Source organism: Canis lupus, chromosome 21 (assembly GCF_003254725.2).
Source record: "Canis lupus dingo isolate Sandy chromosome 21, ASM325472v2, whole genome shotgun sequence".
Classification (NCBI taxonomy): domain Eukaryota; kingdom Metazoa; phylum Chordata; class Mammalia; order Carnivora; family Canidae; genus Canis; species Canis lupus.
The window spans coordinates 33,963,805-33,984,748 of NC_064263.1; the positions used below are offsets into that span (position 1 = coordinate 33,963,805).

The following is a 20,944-nucleotide window of genomic DNA, read 5'->3' on the forward strand; positions in this document are numbered from 1 at the left end:
GGATTATTTTCTCCAGTTTGTAAAGGCAATTTTTCAAAAGACAAGGATTTTTGTCTTTCAATCCAATTTTAACATAAATATATGAAAAAAATTCAACTGAAAAGTATTACTAATTGAAAAGATAGTTTAGGAACAAATATAAAGTACACTGATTAATTCCAGGAATACTGTGGTATTCAGCATCATATTATCATAATCTGATTAGCTTTTAGAGAGATTTAGGTAATAAAATCATACTTTCAAAGAAAGCTTTATAATAAAAATTTACAGAATCAACTAGGTTTATTCTTCACTTACAATTCAAAGTACACAGATTCAGTGGATTTTCTTCCAACAAATTTTTACAGAGGGCTTTACATAAAAAGGACTAACTCAAAGGCTACAACTGAAGATATAAAAGTATTCAAATATCTAAAAAATTATCCCAAAGTAAAACATGTGTTCTTCAAAAGATACTGTTAAGAAAACGAAAAGGAAAAATCACAGATTTAAAGGAATTATTTGCAAACCACCTAATAAAGACTTGCATTTGAAATGTATCACACTCAAGTGTGAAGCCCAAGATGGGGCTTGTACTCACAACCCTGACATCAAGATCTGAGCTGAGCCTGCCTTTGGCCCAGGGCATGATCCTGGAGTCCTGGGTTTGAGTCCAGCATCAGGCTCCCTGAATGGAGCCGGCATCTCCGCCTCTCTGCTTCTCTCTCTCTCTCTCTCTCTCTCTCTCTCTCCTGGGTTTGAGTCCAGCATCAGGCTCCCTGAATGGAGCCGGCATCTCCGCCTCTCTGCTTCTCTCTCTCTCTCTCTCTCTCTCTCTCTCTCTCTCTCTCTCTCTGCTTCTCTCTCTTGCCTGTGCACGCACGTGAGAATAAGAAATAAAATCTTAAAAAAAAAAAAAAAAAAAAAAAGACCTGAGCTGAGATCAAGAGTCCTATGCTTGGGGTACCTGGGTAGCTCTATCAATTGAGTGACCAACTCTTAGTTCCCGCTCAGGACACGATCTCAGGGTCATGGGATCAAGCCCACTCGGTGGGGCATCTGCTTCCCCTCTCCCTCTCCCTCTACCCCTTCCCCTGTGTGTGCTTTTTCTTTCTCTCTCTCAAATAAATAAATCTTTTTTTTTTTAAAGAGTGAGATGCTTAACTGATGGAGCCACCCCAGTAGCTCTGTATTTGAAATTTTTTTTAAAAACACCTTAATAATAATAAGCTAAACAATCTTATAGAAAAGAACAAAAATTTGATGAGACTTTATTAAAAATATTCAAGTGCAGTTAAGTATATGAAAAGGTCATTAATATCATTAGTAACCAAGAAGATACAAATCAAAATCATAAGAGATACCGTTACATATCCACTAGAATGGCTAAAAAAAATAAAATATTTTTTAAAAGAAGGCAAATTTATTACATACAAATTATACTCCAATAAATGTGACTAAAGAAAATTATCCCAAGTAAAAAAGTTATAACAAAATCATACATTTTTACTATATAGATTGTATGATTTATAAAAGCTTTTGGATTTTGTTACTTAAAAAAATAATCTTCTGGGCACCCCGGGTGGCTCAGCGGTTTAGCACCGCCTTCAGCCCAGAGTGTGATCTTGGGGACCAGGGATCGAGTCCCACGTCGGGCTCCCCACATGAATGAATGAATGAATGAATGAATAAAAATAAATAAATAGCGGGGCAGCCCGGTGGCTCAGTGGTTTAGCGCCACCTTCAGCCCAGGGCCTGATCCTGGAGACCCTGGATCGAGTCCCACATCGGGCTTCCTGTGTGGAGTCTGCTTCTCTCTCTGCCTGTGTCTCTGCATCTCTCTCTCTGTGTCTCTCATGAATAAATAAATAAAATCTTAAAAAAATTAAAATAAATAAATAAATAAATAAATAAGTAAGTAAGTAAGTAAGTAAGTAAGTAGGGATCCCTGGGTAGCACAGCGGTTTACCACCTGCCTTTGGCCTGGGGTGCGATCTTAGAGACCCGGGATCGAATCCCAAGTCAGGCTCCCGGTGCATGGAGCCTGCTTCTCCCTCTGCCTGTGTCTCTGCCTCTCTCTCTCTCTCTCTGTGTGTGTGACTATCATAAATAAATAAAAAAAATTTTAAAAAAATAAATAAATAAATAAAGTCTTTTAAAGAATAATAATAATTAATAATAATAATCTTCCCTGGGATACCTAACTGGCTTTAGTCAGTAAAGCATACAACTCTTGATCTTGGAGTTGTGAGTTCAAGCTTCATGTGTGGAGTAGAGTTATTAAAAAAATAAAAAGTCACCTGTGTGGCTTAGTCAATTAGGTATCTGATTTTTTTTTTTTTAAGATTTTATTCATTTATTCATGAGAGACACAGAGAGAGAGGCAGAGATACAGGCAGAGGGTGAAGCCCTTATTTCAGCTTAGATCATGATCTCAGCATTGTGAGATGGAGCCCTCCATCGGGCTCAAACACTGGGTATGGAATCTACTTAGGATTCGATCTCTTCCTCACCCCTTTGCCCCCCCCCCCACAAATAATAAATAATAATAAAATAATCTTCCCTTCCCCTGCTGTGGGATGGTGCGTAGTCATGTCAGCCTTGGGTGGAGTGGGAGTTGTAAGAGCCCAGGTGAACCAAGAAAGGAGTCCATGTGGGAAGGATAATTCAAACATGTTCAGCCCAAGCACTGAAAGGAAGGTGTCAACACAGAGGGGCAACCTGGCATGGCACACTGGTGTGAACAGAATGAAGAGGATGTCTTCACATTAAAGCAGTACAGGGACGCCTGAGTGGCTCAGCGGTTGAGCGTCTGCCTTTGGCTCAGGGCATGATCCCGCGGTCCCAGAATCGAGTCCCACATCAGGCTCCCTGCATGGAACCTGCTTCTCCCTCTGCCTGTGTCTCTGCCTCTGTGTGTGTGTGTGTGTGTGTGTGTCTCTCATGAATAAATAAATAAATAAAACCTCTGCCTCTGCCTGGCTCGCTCTCTCGTCTTTCATGAATAACTAAAATCGTAAATAAATAAATAAATAAATAAATAAATAAATAAAGCGGCCCAATGTGGAGCATCAGAGCCTTAAGTGGGGTGAGAAGTATATCTACAAACAGTAAGAAAGCTAACATGGGGAGTCAGAGTCAGAGCAGTTGAAGAAAGTATCCTTTCTGTATTGGGACATCCTGGTATGTGCTGTTAGATTCTGAAAGGGGCAGGGGCATGGGAGGGATAGAATGAAGAAGTAACAGAAGGAAAAAAGGCATCAAGGAAAGGAGGGGGTGGTAGCAAATATGAAAGTTTGGTTAAATACAGGAAGATTGAACAAATATGTAAATATATTAAGGATAATGGAAGCCAGATTTCTATCAGAGGAGAGTATTACAAATATGAAAAGAACTGTAGTGTTGTACTGAAATCGGAGATACTAACACTAATATTCACACAAACTCATCCTTTTAAATATGTACAGATAAATAAATACAGATGTGTGTTTGTGTGTGTGTGTACACATACATCTATGTATTCCCCCACTTCATCCATTAAAAGGGTCTCGGAGAATTAACAACCCAACAGCAACAAACATACTAGCACTGAGATTGTACCTTCAAAATGTCATTCGGGAAGCCTAGGTAGCTCAGCAGTTGAGCATCTGCCTCCAGCTCAGGTCATGATCCCGCCGTCCCGAGATCGAGTCCCACATCGAGCTCCTTGAGCGGAGGCTGCTTCTCCCTCTGCCTATGTCTCTGCCTCTCTCTGTGTCTCTCATGAATAAATAAATAAAATCTTTAAAAAAAAAAATGTCATTCTCCACCAAAAGGATCCAGCCTCCCAAGGAAGCAGGGGTCCAGAGAAATAACCAACTGCAGGACTAAGGCAGGTAGAGTACAGAATAAATCTGTGCTAAAAAGTAAAGACATGCTAAAAGAATGATGGAGGCGTGTCAAAAAGACATAAAAGCCAGCCTATGGGGATCCCTGGGTGGCTCAGCGGTTTAGCGCCTGCCTTTGGCCCAGGGCGAGATCCTGGAGTCCTGGGATCGAGTCCCGGGTCCGCGGCGGGCTCCCGGCGTGGAGCCTGCTTCCCCCTCCTCCTGTGCCTCTGCCTCTCTCTCTCTCTATGTCTATCATGAATAAGTAAATAAATAAATCTTTAAAAAAAAAAAAAAAGCCAGCCTAATGGGCTCTCATTAGCCAAAGAGGAACAATCTAAACATCAAAATAAATAGTAACAATATAATCCACTAAAAAAACATTCATACAAATAGAAATACAGGAATACATTAGTCAGATGAGGAACAAGATATTATCATAGTTTCAAAGCACTCCACACAAAATTATTTATCTACAGATACATACTAACTTTACAGCGAGGAACACTAGCAGGCATTGCTTATATCAAGTAATCAAAATGAAAATCACCAATAGATAAATTGAAATTGTGTACCAACTGACAGGCTGTATCACTTTTGTGATATTTCACCCAAGTACATAACCTGTACAGATAATCCCAAATTGAGGGGCATTCTACAAAATAACTACCCTGTAGTCTTCCCAAGTGTCAAGGTTATGAAAGTCAAAAGAAGATGGAGGAATTGTTCCAGAATGAAGAAGACTACAGAGAGAAGACAAGTAAAAGCAACAAAGCAACATGTAATTCTGAATAGGGTCCTTTTACCAGCAGTAAGATTAATGGTTAATGTTGATTAACAATCAACAAAGCCTGAACCAGTCGAAAACTAGACGGAGTACTGTTATTAATACAAATTTCCTGATTTTGATAATTGTATTGTGATTAAGTAAGAGAATATCCTTGTTTGTAAAAAAAAAAAATGCATACTAAAGTATTCTGAGATAATAGGGCATCAGGTCAGCATCTTCCTCTCAAATGGTTCAGGAGAAAAAGTTCTTTGTACTTCATTTGCAAGTTTTCTGCAAGTTTGTGATTGTTTCAGTTTCAAGAAAAAAAAAAAAAAAAACCAAGGGGCGCCTGGGTGGCTCAGTAGTTGAGCATCTGCCTTCAGCTCAGGTCCTGATCCCAGAGTCCTGGGATGGAGTCTCTCATGGCGAGCCTCTCAGGGAGCCTATTTCTCTCTCTGCCTATGTCTCTGCCCCTCTCTGTGTCTCTCATGAATAGATAAATAAGATTTATATTTTGTAAAGATGTTATTAAAAAAATAAAATAAAATAAAGATTTTATTTATTTATTCATGAGAGACACAGAGTGAGAGAGAGAGGCTGAGACACAGGCAGAGGGAGAAGCAGGCTCCATGCAGGGAGCTCATGTGGGACTCAATCCCAGGACCCCAGGATCACTCCCTGGGCCGAAGGCAGGCGCTAAACCGCTGAGCCACCCAGGGATCCCCCAATAAAATCTTTTATAAAAAGAAAAGAAAAGAAAGTTGGTAAAAATGAAACAATATTAAAAATAAACTGTGTTTCTTCATATTGTTAATCTTGGTAAGAGACACCAGACTATGCAAAATTACTAGGAAAAAGGAAAATGTTGGAGCCAGAAGATACTTTAAATACAGCCCAAGCCCTTCTCTTAACAATACCTCAATCAGGTTGTGAGTAACGAAAGATTAAAATATATAAAAGGTTCTCACTAAAGGAAGTTATTGGAAGAGTCATAGTGAAAGGGAAAGGGACAGTTGAGCAACAGTGGGTAAAATAATGACATCCTGACACTACAAATGGCTGTAACCATCGGCAAAACAAAATCTCAGCATCTCCTCTGAAAGATTAAGGAACTATCTGCTGCTATCTAAAATTCCTTACAAATGTGCAACCCAGCACGGCAACCCGGGTGGCTCAGCGGTTTAGCGCCGCCTTTGGCCTGGGGCGTGATCCTGGAGTCCCGGGATCGAGTCCCACGTCGATCCCACGTCGGGCTCCCAGCATGGAGCCTGCTTCACCCTCTGCGTGTGTCTGTGCCTCTCTGTCTCTGTGTGTGTGTGTCTCTCATGAATAAATAAATAAAATTAAAAAAAAAAAAATGTGCAACGGGAATTACCCTGAAACATTTGTGCTTTTTCCCAGTTCAATTTATTACATTATGCTCGGCTATACAGTCATATAAAGGAATGCAAGTACAAAATTAAACGTGCACGAACCCTGAATTTTCTTAATTTGCAGAAGTCCTTGACGAAACTGAAATACAATGTATTCGACAAGCTGTTCCTTATGAATAAAGTTCTGTGATGAATTAAAATAATGAAAACACACGTTAAACACGGCGTGTCACCTATACCCAAAAGAGCCTTTTTGGGCAGCCCGGGTGGCTCAGAGGTTTAGCGCCTGCCTTCAGCCCAGGGCGTGATCCTGGAGAACGGGAATCGAGTCCCGCATCGGGCTCCCTGCATGGAGCCTGCTTCTCCCTCTGCCTGTGTCTCTGCCTCTCTCTCATGAGTAAATAAAGAAAATCATAAATAAATAAATAAATAAATAAATAAATAAATAAATAAATAAATAAATAAATAAATAAATCTTTAAAAAAAAAACCTTTTTAATCCAAAAAAAAATTTTTTTTAATCCACACATTAACGTGCAACAAGACTTTCAGCGATCGGCTGACTGTCCTTACTTAAAAGATAGTGTTCAGACACTGAAACGACTGTCCTATCCGTCCTGAAAGAACAGGGAGCATTTCCTAGAAATGTTTAAGAGTACAAGGATCCTGTCCCCCTCCCCGGTACCACGCGTTCACGGCGGGGGGGCGGGGGGAGGGGGGACCAGGCAGACCCCCAACAACGCAGGGGTGAGGTAGCACCGGACGGTCGCCGCGTTTCCTTTTAGGAGAGGACAGGCGCCTGCGTCCCTCGTCGCTCACTCAGGATGCAGGGCACAAGTTCATCCCTGAGGAACTTAGCACAGTCGGCTCCCGCGCCCCCCAGCCCTGCAGTCCCGGCCCAATCCCGCCGGCCTCCGGGCGCTGCCCCGGGTACCGGCCTCCTCCAGGGCGAGGGTCGCGGCACCCAGACACGCCCCCAGCTGCGCCGGCCGGGCCGCCCCCGGCCCCCGCCGACGTTGATTCCTCCCCTCCCCCTCCCCCTCCCCGTCCCCGTCCCCCTCCCCTCCCCCTCCCCTCGTGTCGCTCCCTCACGCCCACCGCGAGGCTCAGCCCAGCCGAGAAGGCCGGACCCCGACGGCCAGCTCCGCCGCCGCCCGGCCCGGCCCAGCCCTCCCCGCCTCCCGGCCGCGACGCCCAGCCCCGCAGAGCCCACTGGCCGGCGGCCGGGGAGGACGGGGGGGCGGTGGGGGGGAGGCGGGGGCGGGGAGGCCTGGGGGCGGCGCCCGCCCCACACCCTTACCTGGCTTCTCGTGGTCGTAGCCTACTACGATGAAGTAGTCGGCCAGCCGGGCCATGGCCGCCGCCGCCGCGCCCGGGAAGCGGGTGCCCGTAGCCGCCCTCGCCGCCGCCGCCCGCCGTGCCCGGGAGGGCTCAGCATTTTCCCTGCAGCAGCAGCAGCGGCAGCGGGGGCCCTTCAGCCATGTTTGACAACCGAGGCGCGCTGTGCGCCTGCGCCGCGCGGAGCGCCCGCTCCTCCCCCGCCCCCACCCGCGCGGACTGGCGAGCCCGAGGCGGGCGGCGAGCCCACCCCGCAGCCGCGAGGCGCGCGGGGCTGCTGGACGCGGGGAGCGGGCGGCCGGGGCTGTTCCCGCCACCGCAGCCGCTGCGGGAGGGGCTCGCTAGGACGCGTGGCTGCCCCTTCGTGCCCCACCTCCCCCTCCCCTGTTTTTTCCAAAGCGGGGAGCCCTTCCTTCCGCTTTCTTTATTCTTTCTTTCTGGATCTGGGAAGAAAAGACGGGGATGGTTGAGGGGTCTCCTGGAAAGTTTGCTTCTTCCCCTCCCCTCCCCCCCTCCCGCCTCTACTCCCCTCTCAAAGACAAGATTCCCCCGCCCTCGACTGGAGCATGGAATTTGCACTGCCAGGGCTTTTGCTGCACGTTTCCTGTTTATGTTGTGCAGATGGGAATTTTAGGAACATGCCACCGAACACGCGGGGGAGGGAGAGGCTTTTGCGCAATCTTGAGGCGCCTTGGGCTTCAGTGCTGGGTGGGCCGGGGGCGGTTGACCTGGGCTTCCCCCGGAGTGCCTGGGGAAGGGGGGCAGGATTCCACCAAAGAACGCGGCATCCCCGGGATCCTCCTAAACTGGCCGGAACCAACGCAGGGAGGAGACTGTCTCCCAGGGGAGCCCCTCCCGTCTACGTTTTCACTCCTTGCAGCGGTCCCGGGGCTCTTGTAGCCACAGCAGGTGATGACTTACAACTTCCCTACACAAGCACAAAAATAAAATGAATTCGTGGGTCTCATCATCCAATCTGGGAATTATCTAGGTCACTTTATTTTTTTCAGCTCACATTGATCATTTTGAATTTGTCTGCTGAGACACACACACACACACACACACACACACCCCGTGTTTTGTCATTTGTTAGTATTGGGGGAAGTTTTAGTAGTAGGATAGGTTACAGGTGGTAGCCTGAAGTTTTGGGGATCACCATCATTTGCCAATGTGATCATCTTCGTGGTTGCCATTGCTACTCATTAACTGAGGACTTGACCCTTTTACCATTTATATCTAAGAGCTCTAAACAGTGCCTGGTATAAAGATGCATAAATACTTTTGATGACTGGAATGTACAGTTTCTCCAACTACCAACAGGAAGTTGCAATAGCTTGAACTCTGAACAGAGAGTCCAGAGAGTTGGAGTTTCAACTTCTGAAAGTTTAATTGATCAGTTCCTCTTTCCGTGCCATACTTGCTTCATCTACAAATTGAGAGGGCTTGGCTACACTAGAAGAACTGAAATTCCCAGGAAGGAATACCTTAACTCTAGGAATTTGCTTGCAAATAGCTTGTGTGTGGCCAAACTGAATCAGCCTAGTTACAAGGGTGGAGGGAAGATAACAGATTGATCTTGAAAATAATTTAACCAAAAAAGCCTCGGTCACACCCCGCACGTAAGTATCTTCTCAAAAAAAAAAAAAAGAAAAAAGAAAAAAAATCCTCTCTATAACTTCCCTGAAGAGCTCATTACCCAACTTGGTCCCTTTCAGTAAAGAGTAGCTTTACTTCCTTGGGAGGCAGCCCATTCCACTGTTTAAAGCCCTATTGTTAGCAAGGTCTTCCTCCTTACATTAAAGTTGTCCTGTAACTTCCCCTAAGTTTGCTCTCTGGAACTACCCAGAAAAAAAAAATTTAGCTTTCAGTGGTTAGACTTTCAGATTTTTAAGGCAGCTGTCATGTTCCTTCCCCATTTTACTTTTTTTTTTTTTTTAACTTTTCTTTAAATTAAGGAAAGGAGTGCCTGGCTGGCTCAGTCAGAAAAGCATGTGACTCTTTTTTTTTTTTTTTTTTTTTTATGATAGTCACACAGAGAGAGAGAGAGAGAGAGGCAGAGACATAGGCAGAGGGAGAAGCAGGCTCCATGCACCAGGATGCCCGACGTGGGATTCGATCCAGGGTCTCCAGGATTGCACCCTGGGCCAAAGGCAGGCGCCAAACCACTGTGCCACCCAGTGATCCCCCGCTGCGCCACCCAGGGATCCCGCATGTGACTCTTAATCTCAGGGTCTTGAGTTCCAGCCTCATGTTGGATATAAAGATTACTTAAATAAATAAAATTTTCAAAAATAATTAACATGAAACTAACATATCATAAAAGTAACCCCATTAAAGTGTACTGAAAATTCAGTGATATTTAGTAGATTCACAATGTTGTATAACTACCGCTTCTATCTAGCTCCAAAATAATTTTCTAAAGATTTTATTTATTCATCTGAGAGAAAGAGAAAAAGCAGGGAGGAAAAGCAGAGGAAGAAGGAAAAGCAGAACTGGGAGCCCTATGTGGGACTCATTCCCAAGTCAGGGATCACGACCTAAGCTGAAGGCAGACCCCTAACCATCTGAGCCACCCAGGCACCCTCAAAACAATTTTGATCATACCCAGTAAGCAGCCACTCCCATTTCTCCATTTGCTTTCTCCCTATGGACTTCCCTATTATGGATATTTGATATAAAAGAATCATATGATATGTGACCTTTTATGGGTTCTTTTGCTTAGCATAATGTTTTCAAGTTTCATCCATGTTGCAGCATGTATCAGTACTTCATACTTTTTTATGGCTATTCCATTGTTTGTATATACCATATGAAATACAATGTATCTATTTTTTTTGTTTTCCATGCTTTTGGTGTCATATGACTCCATTGTCAAATGCACAATCGTAAAAATTTGCTCCTGTTTTCTTCAAAGAGTTTCATAGTTTTAGCTCTTGTATTTAGGCCACTTTGAGTTAATTTTTGTACATGACATAGGAGTCCCATTTCACTTTTTAAATGTCTTGAGTTTTATTTTATTAACAAGTGTTGGTTCAAATTATTTAAACTTTTCTTTTTAACCAAAGCTTAGTTGTTGTTTAAGATTTTATTTGTTTATTCATGAGAGACACAGATAGAGGCAGAGAGATAGGCAGAGGGAGAAGCAGGCTCCATGCAAGGAGCCCGATGTGGGACTTGATCCTGTGACCCCAGGATCACTCCCTGGACTGAAGGCAAATGCTCAACGGCTGAGCCACCCAGGCATCCCCAAAGCTTAGTTGTTTTCAAAGCCTAGAATTAAATGCTGTGTGCTGTTAGGCCTATTCTATCTGCTGGGTAATAGGTGGGCTGCCATTCCATTTGCAACTGGGTGTTTGTAACATAGGGATTTTGACATATACCAGCTATTTGTATAAAGGCACCATATGGGGATCCCTGGGTGGCACAGCGGTTTGGCACCTGCCTTTGGCCCAGGGCGCGATCCTGGAGACCCGGGATCAAATCCCATATCGGGCTCCCAGTGCATGGAGCCTGCTTCTCCCTCTGCCTATGTCTCTGCACCCCACCCCCTCTCTCTGTGACTATCATAAATGAATTTTTAAAAAAAATTTTTTTAAAGGCACATGTTTATAAATACATGTGAACATATGTAGCATATACTGGAGCTGTGCTTTTCTTCTCAGCCGACAGCTGCCAATCTGTTGAAACTGATAAGCCCTGACAAGGCAGCTGATTACTGAGGTTGGCTAAAGGCCAGACCGTCCCTTTCAGATAACTACCATCACCTTTCACCAGAATGAAGGAGTAAAGCAATCTCAGATTTATTTCACTGATGGCTGGCAGGAGCAGGAAGGGAAGAATATGCAACACAATGATGATGTGTACACAGCAGATGCCTTTCATTCATGCTTTAGAAGAAAAAAAGGGCCAATTACTAGTGAGCAAGAATTATCAGCCCTCTCCTCCTACAGTTGGCTGTTGCGGAGTGAGTGGTTGATCTGTACAGTCATTTCAAGTGCTTCCTGTGGTTAGCCACTACAGTTCAGAGAGGCAGTACGAGAGTTAGACTTAACCAAATGTCCACGAGCATGGTTAAGGCTTCTTCAAATAGTCTCTACAACCAACAATAAAGGAGACCATTTATAAAATTGCCTGATCCATTGCCATATCTCCATCCACTCATTTGCCTAAGTAATAAATTTATTTTTTTTAAAGATTTATTTATTCATTCATTCAGAGAGAGTGAAGAGAGGCAGAGACACAGGCAGAGGGAGAAGCAGGCTCCATGCAGGAAGCCCGATGTGGGTCTCAATCCAGGGTCTCCAGAATCACACCCCAAGCTGCAGGCGGCGCTAAACCACTGCGCCACCGGGGCTGCCCAGTAATAAATTTAATGATCATTACCTTTGACACATGCCTCTCTCTCAGCCCCACATTCATCACTCAGCCCTATTGGTCCTACTTTCCAAATATGTATACTTTTCTCCACCTCCATTGACACCCCACTATCTGAGCCACTATTACTTTCCACCTTAACTATTGCAATCACTTCCTAACTGATATCCTTGCTTCATGGATGGTTCCAGACTTTCCATGTAGGTAAAACTTAAAGACAGTAAGTAGGCTATGAACCTTGTCTTCAAATTAAATTTATATAGCAAACACACTATTTCTACCTGGGGCTTGCGGTGCAGGAAGGAGGCTTCAGAGATGGTTGATAGAAATCACCCTGCAGTTGCTTTCATACGTGTGATTATATGAATAGTTGAATCCTGACACACATATTAAAAACCCTTGACATTAGCAGTTATAGTATAAGTATATAAGTGCTGTGAGAGTTTGCAGGCTGCTTTTACTTAGCTTGCATGTTTGGTGAGCAGGACTGTCTACATAATTAGTAGAGCCCAATGCAAAATGAAAATATAGGACCCTCTGTCCAAAAATTAAGAATTTCAAAACAGGGCAGCCCGGGTGACTCAGCGGTTTGGTGCCACCTCCAGCCCAGGGTGTGACCCTGGAGACCCCAGATCAAGTCCAACGTTGGGCTCCCTGCATGGAGCCTGCTTCTCCCCACTGCCTGTGTCTTTGCCTCTCTTTATCTCTGTGTGTCTCTCATGAATAAATAAAATCTTAAAAAAAAAAAAAAAGAATTTCAAAACAGCGACAGAGCATTAAGCCAAGTGTGGGACCCTGTGTTACAGAACATGGTGAGTATTCATGAAGCTGACTCTGTTGGTGAAGCTTAGGGTGGAATGTGTGTGTGTATGTGTGTGGAGGGGTAAAGTAATAGAGATTATGGAGGGTAGTAGGCCCTCACTGGTCTCTCCAGGGTGCCACCACTGTCACTGTTTCCCTTCTTGCTCTTCCTTAATCCATTCACCACATTAAATAGCCAAAATAGGGGCACCTGGGTGGCTCAGTAGGCAGTGTGACTCCTGATCTCAAGGTCATGAGTTCAAGCCCCACCTTGGCAATAGAGATTACTTAAAAAGAAAAAAAAAGTAAATAGCCAAAATGATCCTTTAAATAAATATATATCAGATCATGTCTCTCCCAACTTTAAACCTGTCAGTAGAGTCCCATGTCATTATGAATAAAGTACAAAATTTTCATCATATCCCAAAGAGTCCTATTTACTCTAATCCTGATGACCTCTTTAATCTCATTTGATGCCACTCTTCTTTCTCACTTAATGCATTTCAACCACACTGGCTTCTCCCTGATATACCAAGTGCTTTCTCACACCTAAGGCTTTGTACACACTGTTTCCTCCATTTGGAACATTAGGTCCCCCTAATTTTGCTTTTCCTTCACAACATTTACCATAGTTTATAATCATGTATTTATTATTTTGAAGATTTATTTATGTCAGGCTACCCCACCATTCTGTAAGCTAGTTGAGAACAAGAATGATGTTTGCATTGATGATTTCTGTATGCCCAACACTGAGCACAGAGGTAGGCATGTAATGTGTGCTCACTAAGTATTTGTTAAAGGAATAAACACACTTTCAAATCATGCCAGCCCATACATAAAAATGGCCTCAATGGGCAGCCCGGGTGGCTCAATGGACGGTTTAGAGCCACCTTCAGCCCAGGGCGTGATCCTGGAGACCTGGGATGGAGTCCATCAGGCTCCCTGCATGGAGCCTGCTTCTCCCTCTGCCTGTGTCTCTGCCTCTCTCTCTCACTCTGTGTCTCTCATGAATGATAATTAAAATCTTAAAAAAAATAAAATAAAATCTTTAAAAAAAAAAAAGGCCTCATTGCAGTGGTTCTAATCTGATACTATAGGATCCCCACCTGGAGGCAGATAGCATAATGGTTGTTCTTGTTAACACCTTTGGCTACAGATGAAACCCAAATGGTCTAATCTTCTCTTTTATAATCCATTTATTAATGCCACTTATTGTGTCATCAGTAGTAAATTTCTCTCAAAGTAATTTCTTCTTGTTGGTATAGCGGTTAGTATAATAAGTTTCAATATGTTTACCCTCTTCTCCGTATACCCTCTTCTCTTTTCTTTGTCCTATAGCAACTTACATTCTTTAAGCTTTAGGGAGATTTGTCTTCTGGCTTTATCACATACAAGGACAGATTTAAAAGATATATATATATATAAAATATATTTAAAATATATATATAATAAAAGAAATAAATATATATATATAATAATTTTAGTAAACTCTACATCCAATGTGGGGCTCAAACTGACCACCCAGAGATCAAGAGTTGCTTGCCCTACCCACTAAGCCAGCCAGGTGCTCCAGAACTGATTGTTTCTGTCCATTCATTTTGTGTAAAAGCACAAAAATGAGGTAGCGAAATTTGTTTTACCTTTTTTTTTAAGATTTTATTTATTTATTCATGAGAGATACAGAGAGAGAGAGAGAGGCAGAGACACAGGCAGAGGGAGAAGCAGGCTCCATGCAGGGAGCCTGATGTGGGACTGGATTCCGGGACTCCAGGATCACGCCCTGGGCAGGCGCTAAACCACTGAGCCACCCAGGGATCCCCGAGGTAGCAAATTTTATACTTAATTTGATTTATATATGTGTGCATTTTTCTAGAAAAGATCTATATTAAAAAAAAGAAAGAAAAGATCTATATTTTATTAGCTTCTTGGAGAAATCAGAGATTCCAAAAAAGTGCCAAGTTTTGAAGCCTGCTTTACTTCTCCCTGTGAATGACCAAATCTACAAAGCTGGTCCTTTCCTTGTGTCCTTTCCCTAAAATATTTTGTGTTATTGACTCCAGGAAGCTTCTTAAACCTTGTTTTCAAATGAACTTTGTAAACAAGCCCTCAGCTCAGCAACGCATTTTGAAACATGTGAATAATAAATGCATTATAAAATTTCCTGTTTGAAAAAAAGAGGAATCTGAGATAATTTGTGCAATATACTTAGCTACTCACTTTTATGCTTATTAATATCATTGATATCTTATATTGCTTCCCATTATTTTTTTTCATGGCCTAAGTGTGGTAACAATAGCTTTAGGGACTGTGTCCACATATTAGCTGAGAAACCAAGCACCACAAATCTTTTTAAACTCTAAACATTACTAAGAATAAGGCTTGGATTGAGGGCCTAAAAATAATACAGTTGGAATGTGAAGAAGAAATTGAGACACCAATACAACAAATATTTCGCATATTTGTGTGTCTTTATATATGATTTCAGGATACATACATTTATTACCCTAGTTTGGGGTTTATTTACAATTTGACCCTTTAAGAATTCTTGGGCACAAAAAAAGTGGACCTTCATTAACTGGAATTTCTTTCTTTTTTTTGTCTTCTTGACAGTGAGATTTTAAAGATGCTTCTTCCTTTCCTTCTTTCCTTCCTTCTAGTCAATGTGAATCTACAATCACTGCAACTTGGATGAAACTATAACAAATCACCAGAAGCAGAACTCCCGCTGTGGTGTGTCCTTCTAGATCCCACCCTTTAACTGAACCTGTAGTGTGTGTGTGTGTGTGTGTGTGTGTGTGTGTCTTTAGCGATGATTAAGCAAGCGAACTCCAGGTTGCACGGGACGGGGGAGTGGGGAATAGATGCCAACATTTGGCAAATTTTTTATATATTCTTTCAACTTATACCCCCGACCCCCTAAGGGAAACACTCTGGGTCCGGTCGGCCACCTACGCAAACACCAGTGCACACGCGTGTGAGCGCAAGCACATTCACACAGACACACACACACACAGTCTTTCGGAGATACGGGTGTTCTAGCAAAATCCCGAGCTTCCATTCCAGTACTTTGCTTTAAAAAAAAAAAAAACTGGCGGAGTTTTGAAGCGTCAGATATCTAAGTGCTAGAGCGACAAGGCGCGCCGGGCTGGTAAGTGTGCCAAGGCTCTCAGGTTGGGAATTCCTGGCGTCGGTGCTACGTCGCTGGGGTAGTAGGCGCTGAAGCCAGGCGGGGCACAGCCCAGTCCCCACTCCTGGGTTTGCTGGGCTTGCGGAAGCAGCCCGCAGCTCAAAGCGAGGTTTGCATCCAGAGCACCCTTCGCGAGCCCGCACAGGAGCTAGAGCGAATTCTCTCCACTCCGCACTCGCTCCTACGGAATCGTGGGCTTTCCAGCAAGACGCAGAGAGGAGGTAACGAGGTACAGCCCCAGAGAGCTCTGCAGACCGAACCCCCGCCCCCCACCCAGGGCTGGTGGGAACCAGAAGGAACGAGTCCAGACCACGGGACCTTCCCTGGCTGCGGGCCGGCGCCCAGCCGTCCTTGACCTCTACGGCAGTTGCGGCGCGCGCGCCAGAGAAATGAAAGTAAAACCTGTCTTGGCGCGGACCCAGCTGGAAGTTGGCAGCAAGTCGCATCCTCAGAGAAGACTGACAGCCAGCCTGTCTTGGACAGGGTTGGGGAGAAGAGCCTGACTCTCTGGGAACAAACTGAAGTGAAGAGATGGGAAGTGGAAGAAAAGCAGAATAGTTTGCCTAGGGGCGGCTCCTGGAAACCGAGCAGGCGCACAGGGCACAGGAACACCTACTGTCTGAGGTGCCAGCAGACCAGCCGCCTGACCTGGTCGGCCGCAGTGACACCCCTGCGGCCCACCAGGCGGCCACCCAGCCCACTACCCTGCTCTGCCCCTCTGGGCCCCGAGCTCTTAGCACAGCCAGACCCAGCGCGGGAGCCAGGAATCTTTCCCTCATCCTCAGCTGGAGCTCAGATCTATTCAGGAGCTCAGATCTATTCAGGAGCTCAGATCTGAGGACTCCTTGAAATAGCTTCAGCTGCAACCATTCCTTTCCCTGGGTGCAATGTCCACGGTTCAGTTCTGGGAATGAAAAGGGCGCTGAACCAGCAGTGTGTGGCTCAGATGAGGCAAGGTCCCTACCACCCAGCACCCAGCCAGCTTCCTTTGCCCTGGGTCTCAGAACCAGTGTGGCAGAGCAGGTAGGAAGCATAGAGATCAGCAGGGGGCATATCGTAGATAGGAAAACTAGTGGGCAAACGTGATTTGCCCATTTTTTAAAAAGATTTTATTTATTCATGAGAGACACAGAGAGGCAGAGACACAGGCAGAGGGAGAAGCAGGCTCCACGCAGAAAGCCCGATGCGGGACTTGACCCCGGGTCTCCAGGATCAGGCCCTGGGCTGAAGGCAGCGCTAAACCACTGAGCCACCCAGGCTGCCCAATTGCCCATCTTCACACAGATGTGAGGTGGGTACTAGAAGCGGTCTCCAGGGTCCCAGTGGTCCTGCGCCCACCGCCTCTTAGTCTAGGCACCAGGCTTCAGGACTTGAGAGTAGGGTAGGGGGTGCTAGGATACCAGAGGCCCCAATGCCAGAACTAGGGAGCTCCCGCGGGGACTGAGTTCCCTCTCAGTTCCCTCCGAAGGGAAGTAAGAAAGTGAAGTCAAGAAGCAGTGATGGAAGAACACGAACGGGTGACAAACGTGCTTGGAGGTGATTCATCATGAACAGGCATAAATCCTTGGGCGGGGGCTAAGACTCTCCTCTCCCCCTTGACAGCATGATGACCCCAGCCTAGAAATATCCACACAGCCGAGTCTGTGCTGTTTGCCTGCCAGGCCGAGTTAGGACTCCACTGCTTCCTACGTTTGGTGTGCCTTTGGTCAAATTCTTCCCCTCTCTCAACTTCAATATCTACTTGGTAGAATAAGAACAGGAATGTTAACCTTCCTCATCTAACTCAAGGTGTCAGGATCAAAGACCAGGATGTGGCCATGTTTTGTAAACTCTAAAACGATTAACATACGTGAAGCATTAGTGTGCTCCGTGGCAGTAAATCCTCACGTTTACAATGGGTGAATGAGATCTCTAAGGGCAGCAGGGCATTCTCTCAGGTTGTAACCTTGTAAGGAATATATGGATTACATGGGCGTTACGAGAAACGAAACGGTATCGTCCGTCCAAATTATGGTTATTCTCATATTTCCAAATAGGCAACTAAATTCTGAAACTTGGGATAATTCTCCCCCCCAAATCCCAATTCTCAAATCAGCCTTTCTGTGCCTTGCCCCTATTGCGAAATCTTACTAGCCCATCCCAGAACCATGGAGTCTCAGCCTCTCTGGGGGTGCTGGCGAGCCCCACTCCCTGGTCTCTGCTCCGAGTCCTGCCCCTGCGGCTCCGCGGGAGTCTGGGGTCGCGTTCAGGTCAGGCGCCGAGCCGGCAGGGGGCGCGGTCCACTCGAGGCCACCGCTCCGGAGGTCCCGAGGTCCCGAGGTCCCGGGGTCCGGCCATCCACATGGGACCTCGCGTTGGGTTTTGCAGTTCCGTGCGGGTAGGCCTCGCACTCTGGGTTGCATAGGTCCTGAGTAAGGACCCTAAGAGGTTGTACCGGCCCTCCTTAGTCCTGATTTATGTTCTGAACCCTGTGCCCACAGTCAGGGTTGTGGCAGTTCCTACACCAATCTCCGGAGCTCACATCGGAGCCCTCTGGGCACGAGGGACCCCTCCACGCTCCCCACCCCCACCCCTTCGGACCAGCAAAGCGCGCGCCCGAGTGCAGAAGCCCGCGCGAGCCCGAGGGAAGAATAGGAGGGTGCGAGGGCAGTTCAGGCCCCGCCCCCTGTGCTCTTATAAAGCCGAGGAACCAGACCCGGCCACTCAGTGGTTTCTTGGTGACACTAGGCGGAACAACTCGAGCCTCGCCACCTCTGGTTTCTCACCGCAGCTTGGACGTTGGGGTTTTGCCAGCACCAGAGCGACGTCTCAGACCTTCTCCTCCCGGATCTTGGCAGATCACCCCCTCAGCAGGTAGGCGCCGCAGGCGGGGCGGATTAGCTGGGGGGTGGGGGGTGGGGGGTGTCTTTAGAGTGCTGGAAGCTGAGAGTGTGCTGGGTGAGGGGTACAACCCATTTTGGAAGGTCCTCTGCGGGTTGCGTCCCATATACTGAACCCAGCGGTGCACACAACCGGAACCGCAGAGACCCAGTCCCCTCTACTCTACTACCCAAATTCCGAGAAGTTGAGCTGGAAAGCTCTGGGAGCCTGGCGCTGGGCAGAGGGCCTCCCCTGCGGGGCCTGTCACCCGCCTGGCGGGTGCAAATGCCGCTGGCGCCTCTCTGCGCCCGGGCGAGATAAGGGTCTGAGCCAGGCAGAGCGCGGGCTCAGCCGGCCCGCGCGGGGGCCCCCCCACACCCTGCCTGCCCCGCCCGGGGCGGTGCTGCTCACGCTCGGCCCCCCTCCCTCTCTCTCTCCCTTCCAGGGTCTGCGCATCGCCGCCAGCATGAAGCTGGTTCCCGTCGCCCTCTTATACCTGGGCTCCCTCGCCTTCTTGGGCGCGGACACCGCACGGCTAGACGTGGCGTCAGAGTTCCGAAAGAAGTGAGTCGCAGGCAGCTCCTTCTCCAGTCCTTGCACCTGGGAGACCAGGGAAACTGGCCGCCGGCCCCGAGGGGTTAGAAGTGCACGGGAGCCGGACCGGACCAGGACTTCGCCTGGAGGTATGCGAATGGAGTCTGTCTTGTGTTTTCTAGGTGGAATAAATGGGCTGTAAGTCGTGGAAAGAGGGAACTTCGAGTGTCCAGCAGCTATCCCACCGGGCTCGCTGAAGTGAAGGCCGGGCCGGCCCAGACTCTTATTCGGACCCAGGACGTGAAGGGCGCCTCTCGCAACCCCCAGACCAGGTAAGTGCCCTGCGCCAGAGCGGGGTGGGCAAAGGGAGCTCTCCTCCACTGCCCTGGCCCAGGGGGTCTTTAGGGCCGCCTGGCAGTTCAGACGGCGGCAGCCCATTCCAGTCCCTCTGGTCCTTGAATGGCTCGGATTCCCAGTGGCTGGGGCCAAAGCTCTGCTTGATGGGGGCGTCTGATGTTACCTTCCTTCCCTTCCCCAGCGGTCCGGACGCCGCCCGCATCCGAGTCAAACGCTACCGCCAGAGTATGAACAATTTCCAGGGCCCGCGGAGCTTCGGCTGCCGCTTCGGAACGTGCACGGTGCAGAAACTGGCGCACCAGATCTACCAGTTCACAGACAAGGACAAGGACGGCGTCGCCCCCAGGAGCAAGATTAGCCCTCAGGGCTACGGCCGCCGGCGCCGGCGCTCCCTGCCCGAGCCCGGCCTTCGCCGGACTCTGTTGTTCCCGGAGCCACGGCCAGGCGGGGCTCCGGCCCCCCGGGCGCATCAGGTGCTCGCCAACCTCCTTAAGATGTAGGCGCCTGTGGCAGCAGCGAACTGGCGCGCGTGTGCATCCCGCTGGCTTCCCCCTGGGCGGAGGGCTTCCCCGAGCCGAGCCCCTCTGCCGATGGAAGTCGGGCAGAGACCGGGATTCCGGGAGGCACCGTCCCGCGGCCAGCCCTGGCTTTGCGCGAGCCCCTTCTCCTCGGAGGCACGGATCCCTCTGTCCCAAGCCGGCCCAGGTGTCCCGTGGGGGGCAGAGGAATGCAAGGGAGGCCTGCCAGGCTCACGGAGAGGATTAACTGAGAATTAAATGAGAATTAAATGCTTGAGACCCTCCCCCCTCCCCCCCCAGGGACAGGGGTCTGAGTCACTGCCGTGCCTGCCCACAAACTGATTTCTCACGGGGTGTCACCCCACCGGGGCGCAAGCCTCACTATTACTTGAACTTTCCAAAACCTAGAGAGGAAAAGTGCAATGCGTGTTGTATATACAGAGGTAACTATCAATATTTAAGTTCGTTGCTGTCAGAAGATTTTTTTTGTAACTTCAAATATAGAGATATTTTTGTACGTTATATATTGTATTAAGGGCATTTAAAAACCATTGCATTGTCCCCCTCCCCACTTATTTTAATACGTGAATGTCTCAGCGAGGTGTAACGTTGTTTTTGCTGCAGAGTGTGTGAGTGTGCGTGAGAGACTTATTACCTCTTGTGGAAGAAGGAACACCGTGTCTCTGCATTATCTATTTACATAAAATGGGTGATATGCGAAAATAGCAAATCAATAATAAACGGTCTCGATGCTGATTAATTCTGGGCTCCCAAGTCTTGGGAGGGAGGGTGCCCCTTGTCCCTGTGCGTCCCGGGAGTCTCCGGCTCCCGCCGCCACCTGGCTTGGGAAGGTGGCTCGGCGGCTCGGGCGCGTAGCCGGGCTGGCGGGAGCGCTGCCCTCCTGGAGGGGCGCGCGGGGCGCCCGTCCTGCGATCGGGTCCAGGCTCCGCAGAGGCGCCTAAGGTCGCAGCCTCGCGTGGCGGCGGGGCC

General features: G+C 47.4%; 2 protein-coding genes across 3 annotated transcripts in view; one reads left to right on the plus strand and one right to left on the minus strand.

Moving 5' to 3' along the window:
- The window catches only part of SBF2 (SET binding factor 2), a 454,884-nt gene extending 447,378 nt beyond the window's left edge, over positions 1–7,506 (minus strand). For both annotated transcript variants that reach the window (XM_025459459.3, XM_025459456.3), the window contains exon 1: positions 7,287–7,506. In XM_025459459.3, the coding sequence (XP_025315244.1) occupies positions 7,287–7,341 (55 nt within the window). In that variant the 5' untranslated portion in view covers positions 7,342–7,506. The remainder of the gene's footprint in view (positions 1–7,286) is intronic.
- Positions 7,507–18,364: 10,858 nt separating this feature from the next.
- ADM (adrenomedullin) lies at positions 18,365–20,714 on the plus strand. The gene is made up of 4 exons (XM_025459462.3): positions 18,365–18,539; positions 18,991–19,109; positions 19,262–19,411; positions 19,618–20,714. The coding sequence occupies exons 2-4, from the start codon at positions 19,012–19,014 to the stop codon at positions 19,934–19,936; spliced, it is 567 nt and encodes a 188-aa protein (XP_025315247.1). The 5' UTR covers positions 18,365–18,539; positions 18,991–19,011; the 3' UTR covers positions 19,937–20,714.
- Positions 20,715–20,944: the final 230 nt, after the last annotated feature.